General features: G+C 41.4%; 1 protein-coding gene across 4 annotated transcripts; it reads right to left on the reverse strand.

Moving 5' to 3' along the window:
• Positions 1 to 361: 361 nt before the first annotated feature.
• On the reverse strand, positions 362 to 15,678 carry ezh1 (enhancer of zeste 1 polycomb repressive complex 2 subunit). Of its 4 annotated transcripts, XM_039824466.1 has the most exons (21): positions 14,911 to 15,360; positions 14,299 to 14,333; positions 13,727 to 13,910; positions 13,435 to 13,560; positions 12,694 to 12,816; positions 12,091 to 12,208; positions 11,657 to 11,932; positions 10,933 to 11,035; positions 10,476 to 10,639; positions 10,161 to 10,252; positions 9,898 to 10,060; positions 7,325 to 7,509; positions 4,580 to 4,671; positions 4,228 to 4,256; positions 3,989 to 4,114; positions 2,652 to 2,830; positions 2,423 to 2,518; positions 2,248 to 2,329; positions 2,083 to 2,163; positions 1,891 to 1,975; positions 362 to 1,746 (listed from the first exon to the last, which is right to left on the reverse strand). In XM_039824466.1, the coding sequence occupies exons 3-21, from the start codon at positions 13,904 to 13,906 to the stop codon at positions 1,686 to 1,688; spliced, it is 2,361 nt and encodes a 786-aa protein (XP_039680400.1). In that variant the 5' UTR covers positions 13,907 to 13,910; positions 14,299 to 14,333; positions 14,911 to 15,360; the 3' UTR covers positions 362 to 1,685. The 4 variants fall into 4 exon arrangements, with proteins under 4 accessions (XP_039680400.1, XP_039680401.1, XP_039680399.1 ...); XM_039824467.1 differs by lacking the exons at positions 14,299 to 14,333; positions 14,911 to 15,360 and adding an exon at positions 15,523 to 15,678; XM_039824465.1 differs by lacking the exon at positions 14,299 to 14,333.
• Positions 15,679 to 17,331: the final 1,653 nt, after the last annotated feature.

Genomic DNA, 17,331 nt, shown 5'->3' on the forward strand with positions numbered 1-17,331 from the left:
TTGAACTCCCAACTGCTATAATTATTATGAATCATATTTCTATATATCTGTATATCTGTATTAGTGTCTGTGTCCAAACCGGCAGCGACAGATGCCGCCCACATGCTGCCTGGATCTGTCCGAGGTTTCTGCCTAAAAGGAAGTTTTTCCTCACCACTGTTGCAACAAATGCTTGCTCATGGGAAATTGTTGGGTCTGTGTAAATTATAGTGTGGTCTACACCTACTCTAATCTGTAAACTGACTTGAGATAACTCTTATGATTTGATACCATAATAAAAATGTAACTGAATTGAAATTATTTTAGTTGAGATGCTTTTTGCACAGAGAAAGTTAACACACTCAAGGACTAGGACAACATATTTTATTGTATAAAGTTAAACTTTTATTTTTATAGGCATACACTGTACAAAGCAGTAAACTCCATTTTGTTCATCCCTATTGAGAAAGATCTCATTTCAAAGTGGGTGTTAATGTTTTGTAAATGAAAAACAGGGTGAATAACAAATCTGGACATATAAAAAAAATGAAGAAAAGATGATAAAAGATATCTTACATTCACATGTGGGGGACTTTAATATTTGGTCAAACACGGATCATTTTGCTTTTCCCATGGTCAAAACCCTGCAAACACATCTCTGTTAATTATGCAACACATTCACACTGTTTCAGCCTTTTTCTGTGTGAAATCATTTGGCACTTATACGATTTGTAAAGGAAGACATTTACTGTGTGACTTGTTAATTTATTAATTATTTCCTTCACAAGATGTGAAGGCCTCAAGATCATGTAAACATGATGATAAATGTTTGATGTGCATGTACGTTGCTCAGAGTACCAGTAGAATGGGTTAATGTGTAAAATGAAAAGAGGGATGAGATCTCTTCACCATCATCTACAGGTTACATTCAGTCAGTCGGTTTCTAGTCTGGCTGCCTATATTTTTGCCGAACAATGATATAAATGCACAATAACTAATTTTACCATAAAGATTTGGTGGTGATGCTAGCCGCTGAAAAGGTTCATAGAAGAACATACAACACTGTCAAACCTAGTCAAGTTATTCTGAAGAACAGGCAGTAACATCACACTACAATACTGAAAGACTGCACAGAGCAGCATCTGACTGAAGCTAATGCTGTGGCTAACATGTTTAATGGTTTGTTTATCCAAGAGACAGCACATGCATTTCACTGATCATCATTAAGTACGATGTAAAAGCTTGCACTACGTATTGAGATGTCAAACAAAAGCCGGTCTATAAGTACAGTAATAAAATTGCTGAGAGAGTAATACACTGTATGATGAGTAATTGCGACTTCATTGCTTTGACAAGATGAAACAAAAACAAACAAATGTGATCCTCTTGGTGCAGTAAGCGATACGGATTAATAGTATTTCCACTTTAAATAGTTTAATTTCATAAGCTTGGCGTATACACTCTTGCAGGTAGGTGGGTGGGTGGGCAGATGAGAGGGAGAGCTGACTGCTGTCACTGAAGGAGGTGGTATGGTATCTGCATAAAGCAGGGAGGGACTCTCTATTTTTAGAAGTGCAGCAGAGAAGGCAGACACAATGACTGCTCATAGAAACTCATCAGCTACGTGACGCTACAGGGAGGGACAGAAGCATTAGTGGCTGGCTGAGGAGTTAGGGATAGGTTATGGAGGTAGGCAGCAGGTGTAGCTAAGTCATATCTACCTCCCTCTCTATCCCCACATATTTGAGGGCATCCGCTTGGCTGTATCTGTGGAGGGAAGATGAAGGGAAGAGTTTGAGTTATTACACAGGATCTGCGGAAACTAGTAATTCAGTCATAATGTACAGCGGCCTGTTTTTTTTATTTTACTTTGAAGCAGATGGAGAGTCACTAAAAGGACCGTGACTCTACCTGTAGTCAAAGAAGAGCTCCTCTCCTTGCAGGATAGCTCGTTTGGCAAAGATACCAATGCGGTGGTCTCCATTCACCATTACCACTGCAATGGCAGCAAACAGTATTAGCCAACAAAAGACTGCTTTGATCCCACAACATCCTCTAAATTCACATGTGACTCCATAGCAAAACCAACAGATTCCGTCTTACCTTTAGCGTAGCAGTTGGGATTAACTGAATGATTTGCAAAGCGGATTTTATTCCCCTTTCGCGTGGCATCCACAACAAAGTCTACTGAGAGACATGGAGTGCATTAAGGACTACTTAAAATGCAGTTGTATGGTTTTGAGCAGAGGAGAAATGGGGAACACTTGCCTTTGTTCAAGTTGAAAAGGAAACTAGACATGTATTTGTCATAGATCCTTCCACGTCGGTCTGCCTCATCTTGGGAGATCAGCTGCTCATGCAAACACACAGGAATAATAAACACTCTATATTACTCTATACTCTACACTATATTCTTTTATCTGACTTAACTGCCTTGACTTGCCTCTCCGCAGTATTCAGAGATGAACTCATTCTTCTGAACTGACTCTTTGATGAAGGTGCCCCATCCGGCGACATCTGATGGAGCTAAAAGCAGGTGCTGAGAGAAGTCAAGATGTATGTTAGGACACCACAAGTCATATGATCTAAACACCACTAACCTGTCTCCAGAATAACAGAATATCAGGTTTGATATATTTAACCCATTTAGACCTTCAAGCGTCCTCATCTACCTTTTTTAGGCCTCTCTGGATGCTGCAGTTCTTGCAGGAGATTGCTTTGTTGTCCCAGTGGTCTGCAGTGCCGCAGGTCATGCACAGATCTGGGTCACATTCCCTCACGGCCAGGTAGCAGGGACACTGTTTAGTGTTACACTGTGTCTTACACCTGCAGCCTGGGAAGCGGTTCTGGCCTGAAAAATATTTAGACACACAGCTGCTGTGAAAGGGGACGTGCTTAGAAGGTTTATGAGCAAACTGCATGCAGCAATACAGAAAGATAATACATTATATGACGTGGCAGAACACAATATGATTATGATAAATAATTCCATCTAAAAATGCAGTTGCAGCACAGAACCTCAATGGGTGGGTAATTCTGAGAAGGCCATCACTCAGAGACCTCTGCTGGCAGATATGCTGAAATACAATTTTGCAGAGTGAAACACAACACCCTCCGGGCAGATAAACGGAAGGATCAGGATAACCGGAACGTCTTCTTAGCAGCCTCTGCTTGGGGAAAACTGTCCATAACAAGAGCTCCAGGCAGCATTTGTCTTCTCTGTCGTGCTGTTTTTAAGCTCCCAGTCCCAGCCTGTGTGGATTTTTGTGCATCTGTATCATCAAGCATTGTTAAGCTGGAGCTGTCTGACTCATACTGATGTTGGAAATGAGGTTGTATATCAGACACAGAGCCTGTCACATGCCTTTGATTTCTCTCAGAGTCTTTAGAGCACACACATGTGCAACCGGGGGCTGCTTCCTGTTTGGCCCGGGCTCTCCTCTACTACGGGAAAAGGCGAGGTAATTGTCGGGTAGGGAGAAGTGGGGGGGTGGGGGTGGGGGGAGAAAAGGTGACCGAACCACAACGGATGAACAAATGAGGCAAAGCTATCTTTTTTAAACCACAGCAATATATTTACTTTGTCTAATCCCATTTCTCTGTTGTACACTTTCCAGAGGACAACATACGAAATGCATTCCTCCACCATGTGGCCATTTCAGAAAACACAGTTCTGGGTCATTGCTGCGGCAGCGAATACTTCATTGTGAACGCAGCTCTGTATTAAACAGACACCCACCTATCTCCGCCAAAGGACAGTTTCTCCTCTGACCGCTGCCAGAATACTGCAGAATCGTTTTACATTCTGCTGCCCTGCTCTATTGTTGCCTGGAAAAAAGGCTTTAAAGCTACAGAGAGCTTTCAGTGGAAAATGTGGTATGACAAACAATTTCCCTTTAGCTTTACAAGGCAGAGCAAGCTACTTATGTCTTTTTGTCTGTGTAAGAAAGAAAGAAGCATACAGTACATGAAAGTACGGTCACAGTTGAAAAAGAAATGTGACACTCACACTCATGGGCGCACTGGCAGAACTTCTCACAGAAATTCTGGGTCATCACACACGGGCAGGAGCTGTCGCATGGATGGTCGGGGTGATCACATGGCTGATAGTTGTACACCTGATTGGACAAATTATCTGGAGCAACAGAGGACAAAGCCCTCAGACAGGCACAGTAAGCTGCGCTGTATTTCAGAAGACATAGGGTAGTTGTAGTTGTGCTGTGACGTTTTATTTTCAGGTGAACATACCTTTCTTTAGCTGAATCTTTGCCCATAACCTGCCCCAATAAACAAACACAATGACAGGGTCAAAAACTCTTCTAACTTGTTCCACACCTATTCAGTTAATTCACTTTTCATGACTTTTAAGTGACAAATATTGAAATGTGACAAGAAGACCTTTAAACTTTAATACTAATGCAACAGTGTAGAATACATTTATCTCTGCATGACTTTATTTATTTTAACCTTTATCTATTCTTTATCTAGCGAAGTTTCACTGAGGGCCAAACTCCTTTTTGCAAGAGATCATGTTATGATTATGATTCTGTCATTCAGCAAAGGGTGGACAAGACATGGAGAATAACTAATGACATCATGCCTGTGTTTCCGTTTCTTCTTTTGGGGCTCGATGCCTCCATCAACCAAAGGAACTCGATGGATCAGGACCTCCTTTACTGCAAACTCGTACACCTGTGGGAAACAAAAATTACATTAAAAACAACACATCCTGCTAATTAGCCCCAAACGCTCCTGTGAAGAGATGTTTTTCTCTTTATTGTAATTAAATTTTGTAATGTTGTGCCTGCTCAAGCTGAAAAACACATTGTCGTGATTCAGCACAGAACATCCTGCCCCCTCCATCCTCTGTTATCAAAACTCCACCACAGAGGCCAAACACACACACACACACACACACACACAACAACTTCTGGCTGCCAAACCCAGATTTGGCCTCTTCCCTAGGACACAGACATACATAATGATGCAGCTGGTTACAGCATTTCCTCTCAGTTAAGCAGTGGACGGGGCCCTCTGGATACCAGCAGGGCCGTGACAGACAGTCCAGTACAGACACTGAACTGGTCTAGCCGTGTGACGAGAGGCTCTCCAAGGGTGGATGTAAAAGGGTGGATGTAAACGGGCAAGGCTGCTTCAACATATTTGTTCAGCTGTTCTTTAATGCGTGTATTGTGTATTGTGTGTGTGTAAGTAAAAAGGTTTGAAATCTAATTTAGATGTAAGTTGTAATATGTTCTTACCACAAGCCTTGTTATGCACAGCCCACATGACACTCAATTGACATAAGTCTTGGAATGTCTAAGGCTGAAAGACTGCATCATGAGAAAATAAAAGACATCACATCTGGTAAGCATTCGTGTTTATGGTGTCACATGCCATTCTCTCTGTAGTCAGGCCAATTATCCACACCATAAAACCACAGGCACAGGATGCATGTGTTATTACACTCGCACTTACTCAAATGCAACAGAAATTAGCAATGCAAGTATGTTGTCTACTTCATTTCAAAACAACTACTTCAGAAAGTAGTTGTTTGTTCATTATTTAAGATGTAAAACTACATTTCATGGCTATTGTATCTGGTTAGTAACAGACAGAGCTGTATAGTAATGAAGTAGAACTACTTCACTACTCTACTTAAGTACTAAAAGGCTGTATCTGTACTCTACTGGAGTATTATTTTTTTCTCCTACTTCCACTTTTACTTGAGTACATATTTTCGATGAATTAAATACTTTTACTCCGATACATTTTTTATGTGCAGCATTGTTACTCGTTACTGTTGTGAATTCCTCACACTACGGAGACTGTGTAGGTTACAGTGTGTGTAGTTCCGGCTACGTACGCTAATTACGTAATTTACGTAAGAAATCCCAGAGATCGCATCATGTTTCTTTTCATTACAGTTGCCCGTTCAGAAGTCAGAGACGATGTAAGTTTGTACTCTTTCTATTTAGCTATTGTTGCAGCAGATTAATCTATTCCTGAGTTGTTTCAGTCTGCAGTGAGTACTGAATGTTAACCGTTTGACCCTGTGATGTGAAGCTGCTAGTTTATCTGTATGTTGCTAGCTTGCTAACTTTCCACTACATCACACATGTAACCAGTTAGTGTGTGATACGTTTTTGGGGGCTTTAATCCTTACTGTGCTGGAGAGGATGTTCATTTTACTTGCACAGTGTGATAATTGTACATTTTATTTCAGTATTTGTTAATATCTGTTATTTTTAATATAATATATTTAATATTTGTTAATTCCTTTGGCTACAGCCTTGGCTAAACATTTGAAATAATATAAACAATATGATATTCAAACTTTTGACTTGTGACTTGACTTTCTTTAACAACTAAATAACACAATACTTGTACTTTTACTTTCAGTAGTAGAGTAGTAGATTTAAAAAAAAATACTTGCAATACTTAGAATATACTTTAGTACTTCTACTTAAGTGTGGTCTTAAAGAGCACTTCTACTTCTACTCAAGTCACTTTTTTGATAGAGCACTTGTACTTTTACTCAAGTATGGGTCTCTAGTACTTTATACACGTCTGGTAACAGATGAGACAGCTAAACACTCAAAATACACAGAATTAAGACCTAATTTTTCATAAATCCTCTTGCTTCTATTTCCTATATGTCACCATGTCATTTCTATGGGTTTGTTTCATGTGTGGACTTTTTGGCTCTACTGAAGTCTTTATAATTGTGACATCTATCTCCAGCCTTTATCTAATGACCACATTACTCCCATTTTGGCCTCACTCCACTGGCTTCCTGTATATTTTAGAATACATTTTAAGATTTTAATGTTTGTTTTTAAGTCGCTAAATGGGTTGGCACCTCAGTATATTTCTGAGCTCCTGCACATTTACACCCTGTCAAGGTCATTGAGGTCGGGGGATCAGCTGCGGCTGAACATGCCCAGGACTAGGCTGAAGACCAGAGGCGACCACTCTTTTTCAGCAGTTGCTCCCAAATTATGGAATGATTTACCACCGCACATTAAAGTTGCGCCCACCCTCCACACCTTTAAATCTCGTTTAAAAACATATTTTTACTCCCTGGCTTTTGATTCACCATAAGAGCTACTGTGGTCTTTGTTGTCACTGTCATTGTTGATGTGTTTTTTGTTGTTGTTTTGTTTTATATTTTTTATCTCTGTAAAGGACTTTGGTAACCTTGTAGTTTGCTTAAATTGTGCTATATAAATAAAGTGGATTGGATTGGATAGGATCTAGGAAGCATTTTGTGGCTCCAGAGGCAACATAGTTTATGTCTGAACACTTCAAATTTAAAACTGTGTTAAGTGAGTGAACATTTTACCTCCTTGCAGTTCTTTGTACCGATGAGACGAGCGATGGAGCAGAAGTTGTTGAAGTAGGTGCCGTGTAGCACCCGGAAGAGTGACTCCTCCGCCCCGCTCCACTGAACCACACAGCTCGCCTGCTGCTCTCCTTCATCATCCCTTAGACGCAGCTTTGTGGGAGTCTGGCATCGCGAATTCCCCTCTGTTACACACATACAGACACACACAGAAAAACACGTTAGTATCACTGACAACTATTCTTGGCAGAGCATGCAGCTGCGCACACACACTTTTCTTTTACTTTGTCTTGGCAAAAGGTTTTTTGACAGCTTTTTATCTGCCCCCACACACATCAGTCATGGTAATTTAACCCTACATTGACACACATACAGCTATTTCTGGGTGTCAAGCACGCACCCACGCAGAAACGCACGTACGCACGCATGCATGCACACATGCAGGTGACCATGACTTTGATTTAGCTTTTTGGATATTCAAGACTGATGCTCGTACACCCACAGCTTAAGGCAGAGAGCCGAATGTTGCTTGGCAACAGGCTGAATGCAGCATTGCTGTGGCCACATGCTCCAGCACTGAGTATCTTTATTAATCTGCTCAACAATCTGTTTTTTTTTTTTATTATCTCAACACGTGCGAGAGAATCTGCTGTGTCACTGGCTAAGCACAAGTGGTTTCCAGAACTAACAGAGACTTACAGTGAGGCACTGATGGCAATGAACAACAACCTAAGAGGAGGGGTGAGACAGAGGAGATTGCTCCTATTTCCTTCCCGCTGCTCTCCACATGAAGATGTCAACAGAAATGAAGAAACAAAAAGCTAAAAAACTACAGTAGGAGGAGGGGGAGAGGGAACAAAGTGTTTATGTTGGGCTGAAGCATGCAAAACTAATGGCTGGTTTATTTTACTTGGCAAAAGAGAGCTGATATTGAGAAGAGATGGAAGGAGTGAGACAGAGGAGAGAGTAGGATATGACTTATAAGCTATCATCTTCGGCCAAATTTCACTTTTCTGAAGGGCTGCAGTCAGTCGGGGCAGACAAGCTTCCAGAAAAGGAGGGATTTGGGGGGAAGTTATGGTAAATGATGCATCCACTCAGTCATACAATGAAAAACATTCAAATAACTGTGTCTATGCTGTATAAGGCCTCAAAGCAGACAGTCATTACCAGAGTTTAAGTAAGTAAGTAAGTAAGTAAGTAAGTAAGTAAGTACAATTTAATTATACAGCGCTTTTCACAGACAGGGTCACGAAGTGCTTTACAATGTGTATAGACGATAAAACATAGTAGAAAAATAGTCTAAGAATAGAATAAAGTACAAATACAACAGATAAAATTATCAATAAATAAAAGACATAGGTTACCCAAAAGCTAGCCTGAACAAGCAAGTCTTCACTTGTCCCTTAAAACAGTCCACATTCTCAGCAAACCTAATACTGGTTGGCGGAGCATTCCAGAGTCTGGGTGCCATAGTGGCAAAGGCTCTATCCCCACGTCTTCAGACGAGTGCGTGGCGTGTATAGCAGATTTTGGTGAGAATTTTTAATTGGATCCTGTAGGTTACAGGAAGCCAGTGAAGGGAGCAGAGTAGAGTGGTGATATGGGTGCGCCTGTTTGATCTAGTAAGTAGCCTAGCAGCAGCGTTTTGAATGGATTGCAGGCGGTGAAGAACAGATTTATTGAGTGAGGAGAAGAGTGAATTGCAATAGTCAATACGGGAGGAAATGAAGGCATGGATGAGCATCTCCGGTTCTGACTGAGAGACCACAGCCCTTAATTTGCTAATTTTGCGAAAATTGAAAAAACAGGATTAGGGCAATGATTTGATGTGAGTTTCAAAAGATAGGGATTTGTCAAATGTCACCCCAAGGTTCTTTAGACTAGGCTGGACCGCAGATGACAAAGGCCCAATGTTCTGCTTAATCAGAGGGATAGCGCTGTCTGGCGCTATGATTAAAACCTCCGTCTTATCTGGGTTCAGCTGCAAAAAGCTTTCTGCCATCCAGTTGTTTATGACGTTTATGCAATCCAGGAGCCTTGTAAGTTTGGAAAAAAACAATATTGGGCCCAACACTGAACCCTGTGGAACACCACAAGACAGGGGCGATAATGCAGAGTGGGATCCCCAATAGAGACATCAAAACTTCTATCTGAAAGATAGGATGTAAACCAGTCTAGGGCCACTCCTGATAAACCCACCCATTCATGTAATCTCTTAGTCATGATATGGTGGTTGACTGTATCGAAGGCAGAACTGAGGTCTAGAAGTACTAGCAATGAGAATAGACCTACGTCTGAGGCCATCTGAAGGTCATTATGGACTCTCACCAGGGCGGTCTCAGTAGAGTGTATCTTCCTAAAACCTGACTGAAATTTGTCATACAGCTCCAAATTCTCTAAAACAGCTGTAAGTTGATTACCAGATGTGTACATTTACGTTAGAGTAGCTGAGAAAATGGAAACTCAAAACAATAGGCAATGTATAGCAATAAGCCAAAGTGAAAATTAAAAATCTAAAAATTGGTTTTAAAAGCAGCTTCAAAACCCAGTTCCTGTAAGATCAGTCCTACCTGATGAGGAGGTGGTTTCATGGTCACTGTAGCCCTCCTTTCCTTCCTCAGCAGATGCAGACGGTCCAGGAAAGCTGGAGCAGGTGGGACGCTGCTGCCTTCGGCGCCGCCGAGACCTCTGTGACCGTAACATATTCTGATCCACAAATTCTTTAGCCCCTTTCTTCAGAAGAGGACAGGGGATGGGAAAAACAGCAATCAACAAGATAGAGCAAGTACTACATAATTCATGAATAGGTTAAATAATTGTGAGCTTGGCAAACCTGTAACAGGAAGCAGTCTACACCACATGGTTCAGTCTCAATGCGGATCTCCTTACTCTTCCTCTTATAAACATTGGGTGTAGCATGGAAAGCTTTGTGAAAAGAAACAAACATATTTTTACTCACTATTGTACATCAGGTAGTTAGTAGTTAGCAACTGTAAGCAAATAAGTAAAAAGAACATATGCTATTTATTTATCACAATCTCACTGGGAGTCAACAAACCTAAACTAAAATGAACCTACAGGAGAAATAAAAAATAAAAAATAAATAATAAATAATAATAATAATAATAAACATAAATAAAGCCATTACGGTGGAGGAAACAGTCGTATTTGAAGCAACGTCTGCAGAAGAGCGTGTGGAAGGAGTGTAACGACTGCTCCCGCTGTACAGACTTAGCAAAGGGTCCGTCGAGGTTGGGGGTGCAGAGTGGGGGCAGCTTCACCGGACTGGGGGGCTCAAGGAGGTCCTTGTACCTGTCGAAGTGACAGGGAGAGTTTTGGTAGTCATATATAACTTGTTTTTAGTTCTTTTACCACAGTATTAGCATGCTCATTTGAAGTTGGTGCTGGGTGAAGTTGTGGGTGTTTCTTTCTAAGTAAAGCTCTTTCAGATGCTGATGCAACTGCTCCTTTGAGTCAGAGAGCCTAAGAGGGAGACACCATTATTACTTTTCGTCCTGACAGCTTGCGTCTCCATGGTGAACACTAAGCAACGGCATGTTCAGCATTGTGCACATAGATTCCAAGTTTCACTGCACTTCTCTTACTTTTCCTTCAGCTCCTCCGTGGTGCCCTTGTAAGGGAACATTGAGGCGATGGCTGTAAATATGTTATCGTTGGGGACCTTCTTGCTGCTGGACAAGTCCCTCACTTTGGGAGACAGAAAGAGAGTTTGTTATACAAATATCCCAGTTTCCCCGCATCAGGTTTTGATACAGATTCACAAATAAAGCGTATGCAATATGTTCTTTTAATCATTTTGCAATGGTACAGACGTTTTCCCAATGCTCAAGGCCAGTTAGCAATAATATGTTCTGAAAACAGTTTTCAGGGAAAATCATGATCTAAAACAGACAATGTAATTTTCATTTTTCAGTATCTTTACTCATGGTCATGGTCCCCTTATTCATTGATGTGTTTGTGAAAGACTGTGTGGCCAGGTGTGCTTCCATTTCACTATCACTAATTGTGTATACACCCTAGTTTCCCATAACGCTTGGTGCAAAAGGTCATTAAGTTCTGTAATTAGAGCCAGGCCATATCAGCGTCATTGACAAACAGGTTCCCTCACACACAGTACCCATGCAGGGGACACAGGGGCAGCTTTAAAGTAAACAATGCCTGTACACAGGCTGCTGTCGCAGGGCGCCCTTGTGGCAGCTATACAGTGTAATGAGAGGAACAGTACCAGCCTTGTTCATGCTGCAGCCCTCTTGTTCTCTTACAGGACAAAGTCTGAACGAGCAAATGCACAGCTGAAGACTTGCTCACCCTCCGTAGTGCTCCTCCTCTTCCTCCTGATGGATGCCACAGTACCAGGTTTGGTCTCTTCTGAACCCTCCACTGAGCTCCTCATCACTCTCTCGTCCTCCTTCTTTCCCGTCACCTCCGCCGTTGTTGCTGTCACCGCTGTCACCGCTGTCACCGCTGTCACCGCTGTCACCGCTGTCACCGGTGCTTCCTCCTCTTCCTCCTCCTCGTGGTCAGAGTACTGGCTCAGGGCCTCCACTAGCTCTTTGAAGACCTCGTCACTGATAAACCCCCCCTCTGGGACACAATTAACATGTCAGTATATGAAACAATGACATCAGCTGCATCATCAACACCAAAGTCCCAAGTGAATTTTGCAGTGATATAAAGTATGAAAGGCTTAGATTATGGGATCTGTGCAGACATCTTAATGGGACAGAGCATTCAACACACACCTCTGTCACCATGGACACCATCATAGTTGTCGATGAGTTCCTCCAGGAAGGCCTCGTCCTGTTCCAGCACCTCGTCGCCCATGTATGGGATGTTGTGAAGGAAAGTTTCGTCCTCCACCTAAGAAACAAAAACTCCCTTCAAGACAGGTATGCGACCAGCTGATGGTGCGTGTCAACCCACCACCTGTGATGCTTTTGAGGAACTAAAACCAAAAACGTAAAAATAACAAACAAGCAATAGTTCACAAAATGTCCACATGTTCCTGCCTCTGGGCATTTCACAGTGGAACAAAGGTACACACATGAACTGGAAATATAAGAAATGTAAACCAAGTTAGGTTGCAAGAGAGCTTTTGGAGGTAAAAACTATATATTTTCAAAAAAAAAAAAACACTGGGTGCTTTCAGTTTGATGACGTGTTCTTGAGTTTCTCCACCATATTCTATCCATTTAATCAACTCCGAATTATGCTATTTCCATTGAACACATGAACATCTTTAAAATTGGAATCAGGTGAATGAGTAAAATGATATATAGTGTGCTCAGCACCTGTAATAACACTGTAATTGCATCACCCACAACAACATGTGGTTTATGTCATACCATGAAGTTGTTCTGCAGAGGTGACCAGGAGTACATGAAGGGGATTCCTGCCACCGTTGACAAGGGTCTCATGGCAATGGCTTGAGCTTTGAATTCTGGGAAGCCAAACTCCACTGTACACATCTGCAAGAGAACCAGTGGTGGGTTGGGGTTGACAAGACAATAGAACAGTCCTAAGCATTATTGGACAATTTTATATAATCGAATGAACATACTGCTCGACCCCCAACAGTGAATATAAACCAAGCAAACACAATAAAGCAGACCCTGACAGCACGTGGGAAGAGAAAATGCTGTCATGCCCTCAAGGTGTTTGTATCATGAGCTCCCACAGGGCCAGAGACCACTTTTAGGCTATATGATCCTTGCTTTGTCCTCAGATATTTTAGGAACACCTGACAACCAGGTGGGAATCAGAGCAGAACCTTGGTGGAGGTCAAGAGGACGCAGCATTATGGTGAGATGAGTTTTCTCACAAAACATTCACACTATAGTAATAGATTGGATTTCAAGTTAAGCCAGAGCAGCCTGGGCAGGAATAGGAACACAGGACAGTGCAAGCAGGGGTAGTATGTGAAGTTATGTGTTACAATGACTATTAACACGCACACACACACACGCACACACGCACACACACACACACACACACACACACACACACACACACACACACACACACACACACACACACACACACACACACACACACACACACACACACACACACACACACACACACACCTTTTTGTTGGCCTGAGCTCCACCAGACGTTGACAGAGGGATGGACTGAATCCTGAGCCTGGACCACTCTGCATTCAGGAGATCGGTCTGCTGTTCAATCTTTTGCCTGTTGGACATGAACAGGGTCTGGAATCAAACAGAACAAAGAGCATGTTACACATACTGTAAGACACACACAGTGAGCGCTGCATGTAGAACACACACCTACTGCAAGTCCCCCACACCATGCATACAGTCCATAGGCAGAACTTGTTTTTTTTAAGCAGAACTGTCAATAATTTTGTTGACTCACCTTGACCTCCTCTACTTTTTTAAGGCGTTTTAATTGGCGAAGGCGCATATACTCAGACTTGACCCTCCGTCTCCACTCTAGCAGGCTGCGGGAGGGCACAAAGGAGGGAAACTGAGGTCTTGGGGTTGGTGGGGCAGCACCGGTGCCAGGGGCTGGAGCTGCAGCAACTGTTTCCTCCATGACTCTTTAAAAAGACAGAGATACTATGTGGCACAGAACAGTCTAGATTATGTTGTCAACTTAAGCCTTTAGATCCCAAAAGGTGTTTAAAAGGTAAAAGGAATATTGCATTTTGTGTTTGAATTTCCAATAATATTCCTAAAAGGCTTTTCAAAGTGTCTGTGGGACTCACTCAATAGTAAGTGTATAGTGAATTGATCAGTTTTCACCACCTATTCTATCACAATAATACACCTAATAGGTATTGGTATACTCATAATTGCTAATATTGGTGTAATAAGCTATAAATGGCTTTCTGTAATGTATGTTAAATAACTATGTATTACTACAGTAAGTACAACATACTCTCTCCCTCTGCCCCTCACAGACATTAAACTTCCACATTCACTCACCCTCACTGGAAGTCTATCTGAAAGAGTGCCCTCTTCTGTTGGCAAAACAAAACTGACATTTAATGTAAAGCAATGCCTTCCACACTGGTGCTTTAAACTGCTTAGTGCAACACTGCCGTTGCTTCTTTTTTTTAATCATGGAAGGCAAGCGACCAAATAATAAACAAACAAATGCAAATAAGTCTCTAATCATTTAACAGCACGGGGCACACACTGCTCAGGAGTGGGCGTGCCTCTTCAGAAAAACAATATGAAGCGTAGCAGAAAAGTGCGTAGTACAGTTTTTCTGTGTTTCATAAGCACCTGAGTGAACATCAACTTCCCTATCTGAGATAAAACAGAATCAAAAATAAGTACAAAGACAAAACTGAGCTCGGGAAACTGCTACAGTGCATTTTTTCTGGTTTATGAGTCGTGCACATTTCAGCCACAGCTATGAAGTGCGCAACGTCCTGTAGCTGCAACCCCGATGAGACAGAGCCACACAGTATCCATTTAAATGTTTAACACTTTAAAGACGTGCGCACCGCGAGCACCACAATGACAGCACGTTATTCCAGCGGACGCGTGTGCACGTCTACCTCTATATCCAGTGTCGCAGTTATTAAATACCTTCAAATCCACGGCTTGCGTCCTATTTGTTGCGAAGAGAATGCAACGCGAAGTCCCTTTCTGTTTTTGTTTTTGTTTTTTACAGTTGAGCGATCCGGAGCAATTAAAGACTGTCTTTCCTATGGATCTGACGCAGATATCGTCTCCGCACGGCGAGGGAATCTCAGAGAAATCCCTACGTTATCCATGGGCATGGTGCTGGTGGTTGTTGTTGTTGTCGTAGCTTACAAATAGCTTACAAATAATGCGTACTTGGCTTTGTCGAACCAACCCGAGCAGGAATGTGACGTCTTATAATGATCACTGCCTTTCCTAGCAGAGGAGGATGTATTACTATTCTGCGTCCTGGAAATAAATAGTAGCGTGGAGCAGCAGCCACAGCACAGCCATTTACACGCACACACAGGAACTGATGCAACTGTCCAGTCAAGAGTGCTAGATCGCCATCTAAATGCGCGAGGGCACGACGCTCTATGGGTTTGATCGGCGTAATAATGCAACGTTTAAAAAAAAGAAACGAATCTCGCAGGCATATTTTTTTGTGATTTTTGAAATAGCAAAACACATAAACAGGAACACCGGGATATAAATTCACATAATAGGACTAATTACCCCGGATTGTGTTGATGAAATAAACAGTCCAAAAATATTAGCAATGAAAAATGATCGATAGTTGAAAACTCCTACAGTGGAATTCTATCAGATGGAAAATAGTTGAGTTGTTGTTCTGCACTCCTCCTCCAGGGAGAGCTCGACGCATTTTATCCTCCGTTTTTAGAGAGAGGACTGAATGACCTCGGGCCACTGATGACATCACATAGCCTACTAAACGGAAAATCCTAATTTAGCCAACTTCAGTTGAAAAACTGATAAAAGCACGTTTTTTGTTTGTATTAAATTTATAGAAATGATCGACCTGATGGGAAGAAGGAGCAGCATCATTTGAAGCCATCATAACAATATACAAATATTTAAAGTGACAGTGTGAAAACAGGACATAGCCTACTTATTTTTTTTTTTATTTGTATATATATTTTTATTAGCCTATCGATATTACCATATAACTCAAATGATGCATGTTATTTAAAAAAAGATGTCCATGACTACTGAAGACTGAAGAGGTATTGCTGCCTCTTCTGAACTCCTCACACGTTTTGGCTGTTTAAGATAAGATTTGACAATATTTTTGGCCATATAGAATTTTGTTTTATTTTTTATTCCTCAAGACTCCTATTTCCATGACTATAAAAAAGGGGTGAATGCATGTATCTATGTTAAAGGGTAGGTAAATGGGTCTCTGGTATGAAGATAGATCTAAAAACAGGGAACCTGACTCAATATTCTGTTTCATTTTCTATTATTCTATTCTATATTAAACTTAATCTTTAATATAAGCCTTTGGTGCCCTTGTGGAAAAGGACCTAGCCCTTCAATTATTCAGTAAAAAAATATGGCTCTATTTATTTACTTATTTATAATAGGTTGTTTCAATGTTGTGGATGTACAGTATAAGGGCAACATGTCAAATATCAATTTAGGGATTTAAAATGTAATCCTGCATCCTATCCCACAGGCTGTAAATATAAGGATGCTTATTATTCAGTTAATATTCACAACAATTTTAGTTTATTTGTAGTTTATTATTGTATGTATTAACTCTTAATGGTTAAAAGGAAACCACATGAATGCTACTCCTCTGGCACACAAGATGGCACTGTTCAGCTAATTTTCACCCCATAACACAACATGTGCTCATACACATATGTCTAATTTGGATGAAGAAACCTGGCTTGACATGGTTTGGTCTGATATCATGCTATACCAGCATGACTGCCTCAGTGTGTGTCTCTCTGATCAGCATGCTGTTGTTGATCTTTTCTGTTCTCTGGTGCTGTTCATGCCGTGCAATTCCTGGTTAGTAATTATGCATTCAGCGAGCAAAAGTATCTCAGATGATACAGCATGTTTGGCGTGTCTACAGTGGTATTTGAAGTAGCCTAACTTGTGCCATGTTGATACCGACCTTTCAAACAAAAGCAAACACACACAGGAAGATAAACTCGTGGAGCTGTTATCAGCAGGAAGTTTTTAATTCTGTATAATGTAAGCAGTATGTGTTGGTCTTTGCATCTATCATTGTGGGGACTCATGTCTCCAAATAGGTGCAGCTTTTATGATCTGTGAATGGCTTAGAGATGATAAAATACTTACTACAAACAATTTCAAATATTATATGTACAGTATGTAGTATTTATTTTTATTATATTTATTATTCATAGAAAATTGATGGTGCTCAAAGTGCTCTTGAGCAAGGCACCGAACCCCCAACTGCTCGGGGCGCCTTTCCATGGGCAGCCCCCTCACTCTGACATCTCTCCATTAGTGCATGTATAGGTACTGAGCATGTGTGTGTAATTCAGG

This window comes from Perca fluviatilis, chromosome 15 (assembly GCF_010015445.1).
Source record: "Perca fluviatilis chromosome 15, GENO_Pfluv_1.0, whole genome shotgun sequence".
NCBI lineage: Eukaryota > Metazoa > Chordata > Actinopteri > Perciformes > Percidae > Perca > Perca fluviatilis.